This window comes from Tamandua tetradactyla, chromosome 14, assembly GCF_023851605.1.
Source record: "Tamandua tetradactyla isolate mTamTet1 chromosome 14, mTamTet1.pri, whole genome shotgun sequence".
Classification (NCBI taxonomy): domain Eukaryota; kingdom Metazoa; phylum Chordata; class Mammalia; order Pilosa; family Myrmecophagidae; genus Tamandua; species Tamandua tetradactyla.
In genome coordinates, this window is record NC_135340.1 from 58,925,320 (window position 1) to 58,939,543 (window position 14,224).

General features: G+C 41.2%; 1 protein-coding gene across 3 annotated transcripts in view; it reads right to left on the minus strand.

The window, feature by feature from the left end:
• SPG11 (SPG11 vesicle trafficking associated, spatacsin) overlaps window positions 1-14,224 on the minus strand; it is a 105,023-nt gene that overhangs the window by 8,839 nt on the left and 81,960 nt on the right. For 2 of the 3 annotated variants that reach the window (XM_077127718.1, XM_077127717.1), the window contains exons 31-33: window positions 3,154-3,293; window positions 2,084-2,282; window positions 1,544-1,684 (exon numbers count right to left, since the gene is read on the minus strand). In XM_077127718.1, the coding sequence (XP_076983833.1) occupies window positions 1,544-1,684; window positions 2,084-2,282; window positions 3,154-3,293 (480 nt within the window). Of the gene's footprint in view, window positions 1-1,543; window positions 1,685-2,083; window positions 2,283-3,153; window positions 3,294-14,224 lie in introns of those variants that run through there. The other variant, XR_013162370.1, reaches the window with a different exon arrangement.

The window sequence follows — 14,224 nt, forward strand, 5'->3', positions numbered from 1 at the left end:
CCAGGATCCTGCATCAAGGGACTGAAATAGCCTCCCTAACCAAAAGGGGGAAGAGAGAAATGAGACAAAATAAAATTTCAGTGGCTGAGAGATTTCAGACAGAGTCGAGAGGTTATCCTGGGGATTATTCTCATGTATTATATAGGATATCCCCTTTTAGTTTGTGGTATATTGGAGTGGCTGGAGGGAAGTAACTGAAACTATTGAGCTGTTTCCCAGTAGCCTTGACTCTTGAAATATGACTGTGTAACAATAAACCTTTTACAGTGTGATGGCAATTTTGAAAACCTTGTATATAATGCCCCTTTTATCCAGGGTATGGACAAATGAGAAAAAAATCAGCATAAAAATAAATAATAGAGAGGATAAGGAGTGAAATAAATTGTGTAGATTGCAATACTAGTGGTCAGTGAGAGGTATGGGATATATGAGGTTTTTCTTTTTTCTATTTATTTACTTTTCTGGAGTGGTGCAAATGTTCTGAAATGATTGCGGTGATAAATACCTAACTATGTGATGATACTCTGAACCACTGATTATACACCATGTATGGACTGTACGCATGTGAAGATTTCTCAATAAAAATATTAGACAAACAAAATTGTTAAACCTTTTAAAATCTCCATTTGTTTGTTCACTCTATAACAGTAAAATGCCTTTTTGTTTTTAGGCTTACCAAACTTGCAAAGTAGAAATGGTTCCAGAAAATGATACTCTCATACACTGCTTAAGTGGGAGTGAAGAACAGATTCTTTTTTTTTTTCTGGAGTGAAATATATATGTCAAAAACCTTAAACCTATCTTTAAATCAGGAATTTATCCTAGGGTAGTAAGCATGTGTATGCACAGAGATTTGTCTATGAGGATGCTCGTCACAGTGTTTAGAATAGCAGAAAATTGGAAAACCTAAAGGTTTCATATTGAGTATACATTTTCTTATTACATATAAGAGAATACAGTATATCCATTAAAAATGACATTACAGAAAAATATTTGAGGTCATGAATGTTAACAACAGTATATTAATAAAGTTTATAAAAGGGTATAGTTTATGCCATTTCTGAAAAATGGCATTACTTTTTTTAAAATGGCAAGTATATACATACCTATATACTTGCATAAAAGATTGGAGACACACATAGTACTGAATGCCTCCACTGAACCAGACATTGTGGAAAATGAGCAGGTTTTAAAACCATGGACTGGGTCCAAATTCCAGCCCTGCCACTTAATAGCTATAAATTAAAGCATTATCTAAATTTCAGTTTCCTTGCTTCCAAGGTTGGGACAAAATATCTACTTCGCAGGGCAATGTATGAGTAAAAGAAGATAATATGTCAGATGTTAAAAGGTTACCTGTTTGAGTGAATTTTTTCCCATGAACTTAGGACTTCCTACCAGGAATTTGTAGCCATGCTGGAGGTGTGGATATATAGGGCAGGAGCAATTGTCCAAATGGAGTTTTGGAAAGACTGACACCAGGGAAACTCTTAAGAGATCTGTTTGGGCCCAAAAATGTGTGAGAAGAAGGCCAAGAACTTACTGCAAGATAATTCCCCATGGGGAACAGAGGAAATTTTATCCAATAACTTCATGCCTAACAATGTGCGGTCTTGACACAGAGTGGTCAGCTGAAGAAATGTCTGGCTTTCCTCTGCTGGGTTGAACATCTGTTTATAAAGACCTGCATAGAAAGATGTGGAAAAAGGTATTGGTTTTGCTGTGAAAGTTGGTGGTGAGATAAAAGCCCCAAGCCAGGTATCCTGCTCTGCCCGGGCCTGAAGGAGCACATGCTGACATCGATGGAGCTCCCTACTAGCGCTCCCCCTTGGCTCAAGTACCTTGACCTAGTAGTCATCTTACAGGAACAGGATTCTTTGGCTCAGAGAAAGGCACAACTACTCTGAGCAAAACATAAAACAATAAAAAGCAACAACAGCAAGATAAAAGCAATGTCTTCTTCCACAAGTGTAACCTGGAAACTTGAGAGGGTGCCATGCAGGTGGCATAGGAACATGACATCCAAATCCTTAATGTTGGGAACCAGAGAATGTCGTCTAAGACACTGAAAAGGGTTAGTCACCTGTTCCCTCGGATGGGGTCAGGAGCTCTCGTGTCACCTCTTCAGCCACAAGTTCAGCCACAGTGTCTGGCAGGAGGCCCTGAGTGCTGATGAAGGCCTGGGCTCGTTTGCATTGGTCGGGTTGCTGAGAGGCCAAGATTGCCCGCAGAACAGTCTGCCCTTCCTGGGTAGCAACCTCTGAGTAGGCACAGCCCAGCTCCTGAGAGGAAAGCAAGCCAGTCAAAGCCATTGTTAGGAGCTAGGAAAAAGCTAACAAAAATCAGCCTTACCGAATCTGCTGAATCTGATGTGGACAGCCTCTGTACTTTTCTGAAATTAAAGATCCTCACCCTAAGCAAGAGTCTTAGAAGAAGTAAGGACTGTTTTCTATTTTCTGTCTCTACATCAAAGAGCCAAATCCAAGTAAAAGAAAGGCTTGTCTTTAGAAAGTGTCAGGTGACTATCTCCTGTTGAACACTGAGCTTTTCTAACTTTATCAAATGTAAGATTATCAGAATAAAAGACAAAAGCCCCTTCAATGTTGTTCCCATGGCAGAGCAAAACCCTCAATTTCCAAAGAAGTCTCTGAAGGCTTCAATGCTCAGCTTTGTTTCTCCCAAGCTCTGACACTTCCACTTAGAGTCAAAACCAGCACAAAGCCACAAACAATCCTTGGATGCCCTGCTCCTGTCTTAACAGTCATCACATTCCATTTCATTTTATTTAAAAATTATTTTCAGTTCTTACATATGGAAAGCTCTAAATAATCATGGTATCTTAGGATGGAAGGAACCCTTATGGTCGAATCATCATTTATACATAAAGAATCAGGACACAGAAGTGAAAGGTCTTGCCCTCACATCTCGTAGGTTGGTCTGCAGCCAGCACTCAAACTTCTCTTATCTGGTATCCTCTTCACTAAATCCCCAAAGATGGGCTTATGGGTGCCAACATCCTCACAAGAGCTCTAAGCTCATGATTATCATATGAAGGGCTGACTTGGCAATGTCCGAAACCCAGCTCTAATTCCCCACTTTCCTCCCTCTAAGAGGAAGTACTTCCCATAGAGGCCCCAACTCTCTGGCACATACCTTGGCAAGCTCATATAGACAGAGGACCTGCCGGCAGTAGTTCTTCCCATGGAGGCATTTGCTTGTCAGAGTTTCTAGATTAGTCACCATTTCATCATTGGGGGGCACCATCACAAACGACTGACTATCCAGACTTGAAGCTGGAAGCAAATACAGGGCTGAGGGGGGCTCTAAGTTGACAGGCCCCCTATGTGTTCTATGTGTTTGCAGCTCCCTGCACTGACCCCCATCACTCCCTTTGGGTCTGGGACCACTTCTGACAGGGTCCCACTTGTACTTCTTTCATTCCTTCTTCCAGGAAATCCCAACCCAGGAAACTTTTTTTTTTTGGGTGCATGGTCTGGGAATCAAACGTGGGTCTCCCGCATGGAATCAACCCCGGACACTTATAAAAACTTATATAATACTAAAGATTCAAAGCCACCTAGCAAATGTTCCAGAAATCAGCACCAAAGATGCCTGCCAAGATCTCCTGCACATACCTCCCCTATCAATTTCCTCTCATGTCATATAAGTCATAAGGTCTAACTGACTTTCTCCAAAACATCTCTCCCATCACTGTCTCAGTTCCAGTTTTTATCATGCAGCAACTGGGAGACTGTTATACTGTTTCCTACTTTCTAGTCTCCCCCATATCAATCTTTCACATACTAGCAGAATCTTTCAAAAATGTAAATCACAAAGCCCCTGGATCATCTGGACAGATGCCTTAAAAAGACAGTGAGATTAAAATTTATTCCAGATTTAAAAAGAAAACAAACTCTTAGTAAGCCTGGAATAGAAGGAAAGTTTCTTAAACAATCAAAAAGACTATTCACTATAACACTGGTTGTAACAGCAAAAACAAAATTGAAAAAATGTGCATCAATAAAGCAAAGTTAAATAATTCATGGTACATCCACATAGTAGAATACTCTACAGCCATTAAATGAATGAGGTCAGTTTATATATACTGACAGGAAAACACACTGTAGGGCAAAATATCTTATTTGTATAAAAAAAATACATAAATACTGTATATGTGTGCACATGTGCACACCCGCATGTAGAAAATGATGCACCAAGCAAATAAAAGACACAATTCTGGGGAATTTAATAGGGATAGTGTTGAATGGGTAAATTTCCTTCATTTTTCACTTTACACACTCCTGGACTGTGTAAAAATATTATGTGCTATTTTTTTTTCCATTTTTGCATTCAAAATAATACCAAAAAAATGTTTTAAAGACAAAAGAGTAAAATAAAACTCAGACCATGTTATTTCCCTGCTTAAAATCCTTCACTGCTGGTTCCGGTTCCAGGTCAGATGGAGTAAACACTTTCTATTCTGTCTGAATGCAGTGCTGCCAGAAACTCAGAAGTGAGCACTGGGGCACAGAGGGGACATGACTGCAAATGAGTGAGAGGGAAAGAGCGAATGAGCTCTACGAGAAACCTTCTATGGGTTCAAGAAGCAGGAACAGGAACTCTAAAGACCCTCTTCTCTTTTGGTCCAGCTCCCAAGTAGTAGTGACAAAGAAGCTAAAACTCGGAAAGAGGACCCTTCAATTCTGAGTACAGGACTTCAGCTCTAAGAGGGTGGAATGTACCCCTGGTTCATTTTGCTCTATCCTCCTGTCACTTGGCTCTGATGTGAGCATAGTTAGGGAAGTGTGTGACAGAGTAGGGTAACTAAACTCCCAAATTTTGGCTAGAGGCCTGAAAAGGGAGGACTCAAGAAACAGGAAACTACCTGGGAGAGGAGCTCAGGTAAGCAACCAATAAAGTTATGTATGAATTTCAGGCCCACTACCAAGTTGCATTGTATGGAGCTGATCCTAAGCAGCATGTTAAAGACTATGGGAACTGAATAAACAGATGACTATCCAGCTCACAGATTGACTGGAGGGCACACATACAAGACAGATCTAAATAGCACTGCAAAGGCTTTGAAAACTGAACTGACCTTAAAACCATTGCCCATAGAAAGTAGGTTAGACTTGCAGTCTGAACACAAACAGGTCAACTGCTGGCTAAAAAATAACAAGATTCTGGGCTGGCCATGGTGGCTCAGCAGGCATTCTCACCTGCCATGTTAGAGACCCAGGTACGATTCCCGGTGCCTACCCTTGCAAAAAAACACAAGATTCTTCAGAGAGTCCAAAAGTCTCATCATAGTATCCAAAAAATCCAGGATGCAACCCTAAATTACTTAGCTTATGAAAATGCAGAAAATCTCAATTCACATAGGAAAAGACAATCAACAGATACAAGCACGGCACTTAAAATGACACAGATATTCAAATTCATCTGACAAAGACTTGAAGGCAGCAAAGAGAAATGCTCCAACAAGCAACTGTGAACACTTTGGAAACAAAAGAAAAACAAACTCTCAGCAAAGAAAGAGAAGACATAAAAAACAAAATGGAAATTTTAGAATTGAAAAGATCATTTTTAAAGTACAAAAATAAAAAAATAGCAGAATGAAAATGAGAGAGGAAAGAGTCAGTGAAACTGAAGATAGAACAACAGAAATTATCCAATCTGAATGGAGAAAAAACATTGGAAAAAAAATTCAACAGTGTCTCAGGAACTTGAACAACAAAAAGTTCTAACATGGGACTGGGTCCAAGATGGTGGCATAGTGAGATGTGGGATTTAGTTCATCCTCCAGAGCAGCTACTGAATAGCTAGGAACAGTACAGAACAACTGCTGGGGCCACATCAGTGACTGGACACACATGGTACCCCAATCTGGACCAGCTGGACTGGCTGTGAGCTAACCCAGAACCGTGAGTTCACCAAGCCGTGGTGGCCAGTGCCCCTCCTCCACAGGCTGCTTCCCAGAGGGAAAGGAAAGAGATTTTACCAGCAGCAGGGGCTGAGTGCAACCAAGCTCCACTTGTGGAACTAATTAATAAATTCTGACTACTGAAAAAAGGCCCCCAGCTCAGCTGAACCTCAAGTAAAAGCTCAGGTTGCTGGTTTTTGCCCTGACAGAGGGGGCAGGGCTGATGGAAAAAGAAAAAGGAAAAAAAAAAAAAGTTTTTTGGATCAGATAGGACATAAAACTTGAAAGGGTCTGGGCCCAGAAGGAAAGGAGGGGGCACACAGGACCTGGAGATACACAAAGCTCTTGATTGGCAAATCCGAGAAACAGGGGTCCCTGTTTGTTAAAAAAAAAGGAATTTTCTTTTTTGTAGCTGTGTTTCTACAGCTTTACTAGCCTTTGGATATAGCTGCAGAGCTTCTCAGGCTCCAAGTGCCCCAGGCAAAGGCAGAAATAAGCTTGTTTGAGTGTTTGCCTGGAGCCTGTACCTTCTCCAGGAGAGGGGTGGGGCCCAGCTCAGAAGGAATCATTCCCTCAAGGAATTCAGACCCCAGGGTCTGGAAAACAGAAGCAATTAAGGCCAGCCTACAACCTCTCCTCTGTCTCCACCATGCCCCCAGCAGGGACAGTCTACTGAAGTTAAAGGTACCACATCATCTTATGCTGGAGGGACCCACAGGCAGACAAGAGCCACATACTGGGCAGGATAGGAAAAACACAGAGTCCAGAGGCTTCATAGGAAAGTCTGTTAACCTGCTGGGCCGCACCCTCAGGGAAAAGTGACGCAGGTGACTCTTTCCTCTTGAGAGGAGGCCAGTTTGGTCTGGGAAAATCTGGCTAGGGGCTATAATACCTAAGTAGACCTTCCTAAGGTGGGGAAAAAGGCACATACAGGCAGGGCAAGAAACAAGAAAATAAGATCTGAAAAATTCTGCTCTGTTAAATAAAACCTAATCCCGAAGTCTAAAATAAACTGAACTGAAGGTCAAAGAACAGACAAAGTCATCCAGCAAGAAAATCCTAGGCAAAAAAAGTGAAAACAATCTTCAGAATAAATTAATTAAGGAAACTGAATGCCTAAAAACAAGCAAAAACATAACAAATCATACTAGGAAAATAGAAGATATGGCCCAGTTAAAGGAACAAACAATTCAAATGAGATATAGGAGTTGAAACAATTAATTCAGAATGCTCAAACAGACATGGAAAACCACATCAAAAATCAAATCAATGAATTGAGGGAGGATATAAAGAAGACAAGGAATAAACAAAAAGAAGAAATTGAAAGTCTGAAAAAAAAATCACAGAACTTATGGGAATGAAAGGCACAGTAGAAGAGATGAAAAAAACAATGGAAACCTACAATGTCAGATTTCAAGAGGCAGAAGATTGGATTAGTGAACTGGAGGATGGGACATCTGAAATCTGACAAGCAAAAGAAAATATAGGAAAAAGAATGGAAAAATATGAGCAGGGAGTTAGGGAACTGAATGACAACATGAAGTGCACGAATATACGTGTTGTGGGTGTCCCATAAGGAGAAAGGAAGGGAAAAGGAGGTGTCATGGTCAGGTTCATGTCAGCTTGGCCACGTGGTGGTACCTGTTTTTCTGGTTGGGCAAGTGCTGGCCTGTCTTTTGCTTTGAGGACATTTCATAGAATTAAGTCATAATCACGTCTGCTATATCCACAGCTGATTCAGTTTCTACTCAGCCAAAGGGACTGTATTCTTTAATGAGTGATGCTTAATCTAATCACTGGAAGTCTTCTAAGGAGGATTCAGAATAGACAGTTTCCCTTCCTGCTTTGGCAGGCAAGCCTCTCCTGTGGTATTTGTACAGACCCTCCATCGGAATCATCACCTTCACAGCCAGCCCTACAGATTTTGGACGTGTAGGTCCAAAATGTTCCCACAGTTACATGAGACACTTTTATAAATTTTATATTTACGAATATTTCCTGTTGATTCTGTTTCTCTAGAGAACCCTAACTAATACAGGAGGAGAAAAACTAATGAAGGAAATTATCACTGAAAATTTCCCAACTCTTATGAAAGACTTAAATTTACAGATCCAAGAAGTACAGCATACCCCAAACAGAACAGATTCAAACAGATGTACTCCAAGACACTAATCAGAATGTCAGATGTCAAAGAAAGAGAGAATCTTGAAAGCAACAAGAGAAAAGCAATCCATCACATAAAAGGGAAGCCCAATAAGACTTGCATAGATTTCTCAGCAGAAACCATGGAGACAAGAAGACAGTGAGATGATATATTTAAGATACTAAAAGAGAAAAACTGCCAACCAAGGATTCTATATCCAGCAAAACCGTCCTTCAAAAATGAGGGGGAAATGAAAACATTTGCAGACAAAAATTCACTGAGAGAATTTGTGACCAAGAGTCTGGCTCAGCAATAAATACTACAGGGAGCACTAGAGACAGACAGAAAAAGGCAGGGGAGAGAGGTGTGGAGAAGAGTGTAGAAATGAAGACTTTCGGTAAAGGTAAAAGAAAGAAAATTAGTTATGACATATAAAACCCAAAAGGCAAAATGGTAGAAGAAAGTACTGCCCGTACGTAATAACACTAAATGTTAATGGATTAAACTCCCCAATCAAAAGATATAGACTGGCAGAATGCATTAAAAAAACAGGACCCATCTATGTGCTACCTACAAGAAATGCATCTTAGACCACAGGTTGAAAGTGAAAGGTTGGGAAAAGATATTTCATGCAAATAAGAATCAGAAAAGAGCAGGAGCAGCTATACTACTATCCAACAAATTAGACTTCAAATGTAAAACATTTAAAAGAGACAAAGAAGGACACTATGTATTAATAAAAGGAACAAAAAAAGAAGACATAACAATCATAAATATTTATGCACCAAGCCAGAATGCTCAAAAATACATTATGCAAACACTGAAAACACTGAAAAGAGAAATAGATACATCTACCATAATAGCTGGAGACTTCAATTCCCCATTGTCATCAATGGACAGAACATCTAGACAGAGAATCAATCAAAAACAGAGAATTTGAATAATACAATAAATGAGCTAGACTTAACAGACATTTATAGAACATTATACCCCACAGCAGCAGAATATACCTTTTTCTCAAGTGCTCATGGATCATTCTCAAGGACAGACCATATGCTGGGTCACAAAGGAAGTCTCAATAAATTTAAAAAGATTGAAATCATACAAAACACTTTCTCAGATCATAAAGGAATGAAGTTGGAAATCAATAATAGGCAGAGGGTCAGAAAATTCACAAATATATGGAGACTCAAAACACACTCTTGGGGACTTCCGGAGAAGATGGCGGCTTAGTAAGGTGCGTGCGTCTTAGTTCCTCCTCCAGAACAACTACTAAATAACTAGAAACAGTACAGAACAGCTCCCGGAGCCACGACAGAGACCAGACACACAGTGTACCCCAGTCTGGAACGGCTGGACCGGCTACAAGACTTTGCTGCGGTGAGGTCCCCGAGTGGTGCACGCTTCTCCGGGCCGCGGCGGCTGGCGGCCGGCCCCCCTCCCTCCCTCCTTCCCAGTCTGGCTGAGAGACTTGGATCAGTGGTTCTCCAAGCCGCGGCAGCCAGAGACTGGAGCCCCTCCCACACACGCAGCTTCCCGGGCTGGCTGGGAGCCTCGGACAGGCAGTTCCCCGAGCTCTGGCGGCCGGCGACCGGAGCCCCTCCCACACACGCAGCTTCCCGGGCCGGCTGGGAGCCTCGGATCGGTGGTTCCCCAGGCCACAGCGGCCGGCGCCCCTCCCCCACGTGTGGCTTCCTGGGCCATCTGGGAGCCTCGGATTGGCGGTTCCCCAGGCTGCGGCGGCCGGTGGCTGGAGCCCCTCCCACACGCACAGCTTCCCGGGCCGGCTGGGAGCCTCAGATCTGCGGTTCCCCAGGCCGCGGTGGCCAGTGACCGGAGCCCCTCCCACACACGCGCTTCCCGGAGGGAAAGGAAAGAGTCTCCAACAGTAGTAGAGACTGAGTCCAACCTAACACCAATAGTGGCATTAATGAACAACTTCTGACTACTAAAAATAGACCCTAAGCTCAGGCAAAACTGATCAAGGCGGAAGTCGCCTATTGGGCTAACTGAAAAAGAGGAAAGGGGGCGAAACAGAGCCTTCTGCGGCTGTTTTGCAGAGGCTTGGTTGCCTCTGGGCTCAGCGCTGGGATTACACAGGTTGTGACTGCCCCGAACACAGAGGCGGGCTGCTTTCAGGGCTCTCTACCACCTGAATCTTCCCCGCGGGAGGGGTGAAACGCAACTCAGGTGGAATTCCTCTCTCAAGGAATTCAGATCCCAGGACTTCACAATTTGAAGTCATTAAAACCAACCTACAACCTTTCCTCTGTCTCCACCACATACCCAGCAGCGAGAGTCTTCCAGAGTTAAAGGAGCCACAGCATCTTTTGCTGGTGGGACCCGCAGACAGACAAGCACCACATACTGGGCAGGATAAGAAAGACAGAGCCCAGAGACTTCACAGGAAAGTCTTTCAACCTGCTGGGTCCCACACTCAGGGAAATTTGATTAAATGCCCAGACGCCAGCAAAAAATAACAAATCACACCAGGAAAATTGAAGATATGGCCCAGTCAAAGGAACAAACCAATAGTTTGTTTGTTTGTATATTCAGAATTAGTTAATTCTGAATATACAAACAGAAATGGAAACCTCTTCAAAAACCAAATCAATAAATTGAGGGAGGACATGAAGAAGGCAAGGGATGAACAAAAAGAAGAAATGGAAAGTCTGAAAAAACAAATCACAGAACTTATGGGAATGAAAAACACAGCAGAAGAGATGAAAAAAACAATGGAAACCTACAATGGTAGATTTCAAGAGACAGAGGTTAGAATTAGTGAACTGGAGGATGGAACATCTGAAATCCAAAAAGAAACAGAAACTATAGGGAAAAGAATGGAAAAATTTGGGGTTCAGGGAATTGAATGATAATATGAAGCGCACCAATATACGTGTTGTGGGTGTCCCAGAAGGAGAAGAGAAGGGAAAAGGAGGAGAAAAACTAATGGAAGAAATTATCACTGAAAATTTCCCAACTCTTATGAAAGACCTAAAATTACAGATCCAAGAAGTGCAGCACACCCCAAAGAGAATAGATCCAAATAGGCGTTCTCCAAGACACTTACTAGTTAGAATGTCAGAGGTCAAAGAGAAAGAGAGGATCTTGAAAGCAGCAAGAGAAAAACAATCCATCACATACAAGGGAAACCCAATAAGACTATGTGTAGATTTCTCAGCAGAAACCATGGAGGTAAGAAGACAGTGGGATGATATATTTAAATTACTAAAAGAGAAAAACTGCCAACCAAGACTCCTATATCCAGCAAAATTGTCCTTCAAAAATGAGGGAGAAATTAAAACATTCTCAGACAAAAAGTCACTGAGAGAATTTGTGACCAAGAGACCAGCTCTGCAAGAAATACTAAAGGGAGCACTAGAGACAGATACGAAAAGACAGAAGAGAGAGGTGTGGAGAAGAGTGTAGAAAGAAGGAAAATTAGATATGATATATAAAATACAAAAGGCAAAATGGTAGAGGAAAGTATTACCCAAACAGTAATAACACTAAATGTTAATGGACTGAATTCCCCAATCAAAAGACATAGACTGGCAGAATGGATTAAAAAACAGGATCCTTCTATATGCTGTCTACAGGAAACACATCTTAGACCCAAAGATAAACATAGGTTGAAAGTGAAAGGTTGGGAAAAGATATTTCATGCAAATAACAACCAGAAAAGAGCAGGAGTAGCTATACTAATATCCAACAAATTAGACTTCAAATGTAAAACAGTTAAAAGAGACAAAGAAGGACACTATATACTAATAAAAGGAACAATTCAACAAGAAGACATAACAATCATAAATATTTATGCACCGAACCAGAATGCCCCAAATACGTGAGGCAAATACTGAAAATACTGAAAAGGGAAATGGACACATCTACCATAATAGTTGGAGACTTCAATTCCCCACTCTCATCAATGGACAGAACATCTAGACAGAAGATCAATAAAGAAACAGAGAATTTGAATATTTCCATAAATGAGCTAGACTTAACAGACATTTATAGGACATTACACCCCACAACAGCAGGATACACCTTTTTCTCAAGTGCTCATGGATCATTCTCAAAGATAGACCATATGCTGGGTCACAAAGCAAGTCTCAACAAATTTAAAAAGATTGAAATCATACACAACACTTTCTCAAATCATAAAGGAATGAAGTTGGAAATCAATAATAGGCAGAGTGCCAGAAAATTCACAAATACGTGGAGGCTCAACAACACACTCTTAAACAACCAGTGGGTCAAGGAAGAAATTACAAGAGAAATTAGTAAATATCTTGAGGCGAACGAAAATGAAAACACAACATATCAAAACCTGTGGGAGGCAGCAAAGGCAGTGCTAAGAGGGAAATTTATTGCCCTAAATGCCTATATCAAAAAAGAAGAAAGGTCAAAAATTCGGGAATTAACTGTCCACTTGGAAGAACTGGAGAAAGAACAGCAAACTAACCCCAAAGCAACCAAAAGGAAAGAAATAACAAAGATTAGAGCAGAAATTAATGAAATTGAGAACATGAAAACAATAGAGAAAATCAATAAGACCAGAAGTTGGTTCTATGAGAAAATCAATAAGATTGATGGGCCCTTAGCAAGACTGACAAAAAGAAGAAGAGAGAGGACGCAAATAAGTAAGATCAGAAATGGAAGAGGAGACATAACCACTGACCTCACAGAAATAAAGGAGGTAATAACAGGATACTATGAACAACTTTATGCTAATAAATACAACAATGTAGATGAAATGGACAAGTTCCTAGAGAGGCATGAACAACCAACTTTGACTCAAGAAGAAATAGATGACCTCAACAAACCAATCACAAGTAAAGAAATTGAATCAGTCATTCAAAAGCTTCCCAAAAAGAAAAGTCCAGGACCAGACGGCTTCACATGTGAATTCTACCAAACATTCCAAAAGAATTAGTACCAACCCTGTTCAAACTCTTCAAAAAACTTGAAGTGGAGGGAAAGCTACCTAATTCATTCTATGAAGCCAACATCACCCTCATACCAAAACCAGGCAAAGATATTACAAAAAAAGAAAACTACAGACCAATCTCTCTAATGAATATAGATGCAAAAATCCTCAACAAAATTCTAGCAAAACGAATCCAGCAACACATTAAAAGAATTATATATCATGACCAAGTAGGATTCATCCCAGGTATGCAAGGATGGTTCAACATAAGAAAATCAATTAATGTAATACACCATATCAACAAATCAAAGCAGAAAAATCACATGATCATCTCAATGGATGCAGAGAAGGTATTTGACAAGATTCAACATCCTTTCCTGTTGAAAACACTTCAAAGGATAGGAATACAAGGGAACTTCCTTAAAACAATAAAAAGTATAGGCAAAGTCCCCTGAGGGAGGGGAGAAAGAATATGGAAATATTAAACCTTACCATCAGGGAATCCCCTTATACTATGGCAAACTTTAGAGATACCCAAATCAATAGGCCATGCCCTCAATCATGAGGCTTACTCTTGTGAAGCTTATGTAGGTAGCAGAGAAGCTCAGATTACCAATAGGCATGCCTAAGAGTTACTTCTGGAGGACCTTTGTTGTTGCTCAGATGTGGCCTCAGTCTTTCTAAGCCCAACTCTGCAAGTGAAATCATTGCCCTACCTGCTATATGGGACATAACATTCAGGGGTGAAAGTCTCCCTGGTGACGTGGGAGATGACTCCCAGGGATGAATCTAGACCTGACACCGGGGGTTCAACAATTACAACCTGACCAAAAGGGGGGAAAGAAGTGAAATTAATAAAGTATCAGTGGCAGAGAGAGTTCAAATAGAGTCGAGTGGCTACTCTGGAGGTTCCTTTTATGCAAGCTTCAGGTACACCTTGCTACCTATCATAACCTGCCAACCCTCAACCAGGACCATTCCAGCCAATCCTAAAGAGACCTAGGGCAATATATAAGATTCCACAAGGTTTCCAGGCACTAGTGTAGCTTTCTAGAAACCTACAACCTCCAGATGGGTCCCTGGTCCAGGTAAATCCTGAAACCTAGCCCAGCCTCTCCAGAACATCAGATAGTTCCATCTCCCATAGTGACAAACCGTTCCAACAGCAAAAATTTAGAATTCCCATAGCCCAAACAACTCCAAAGAGAGGTAGGGAAAGAGCAAAAGT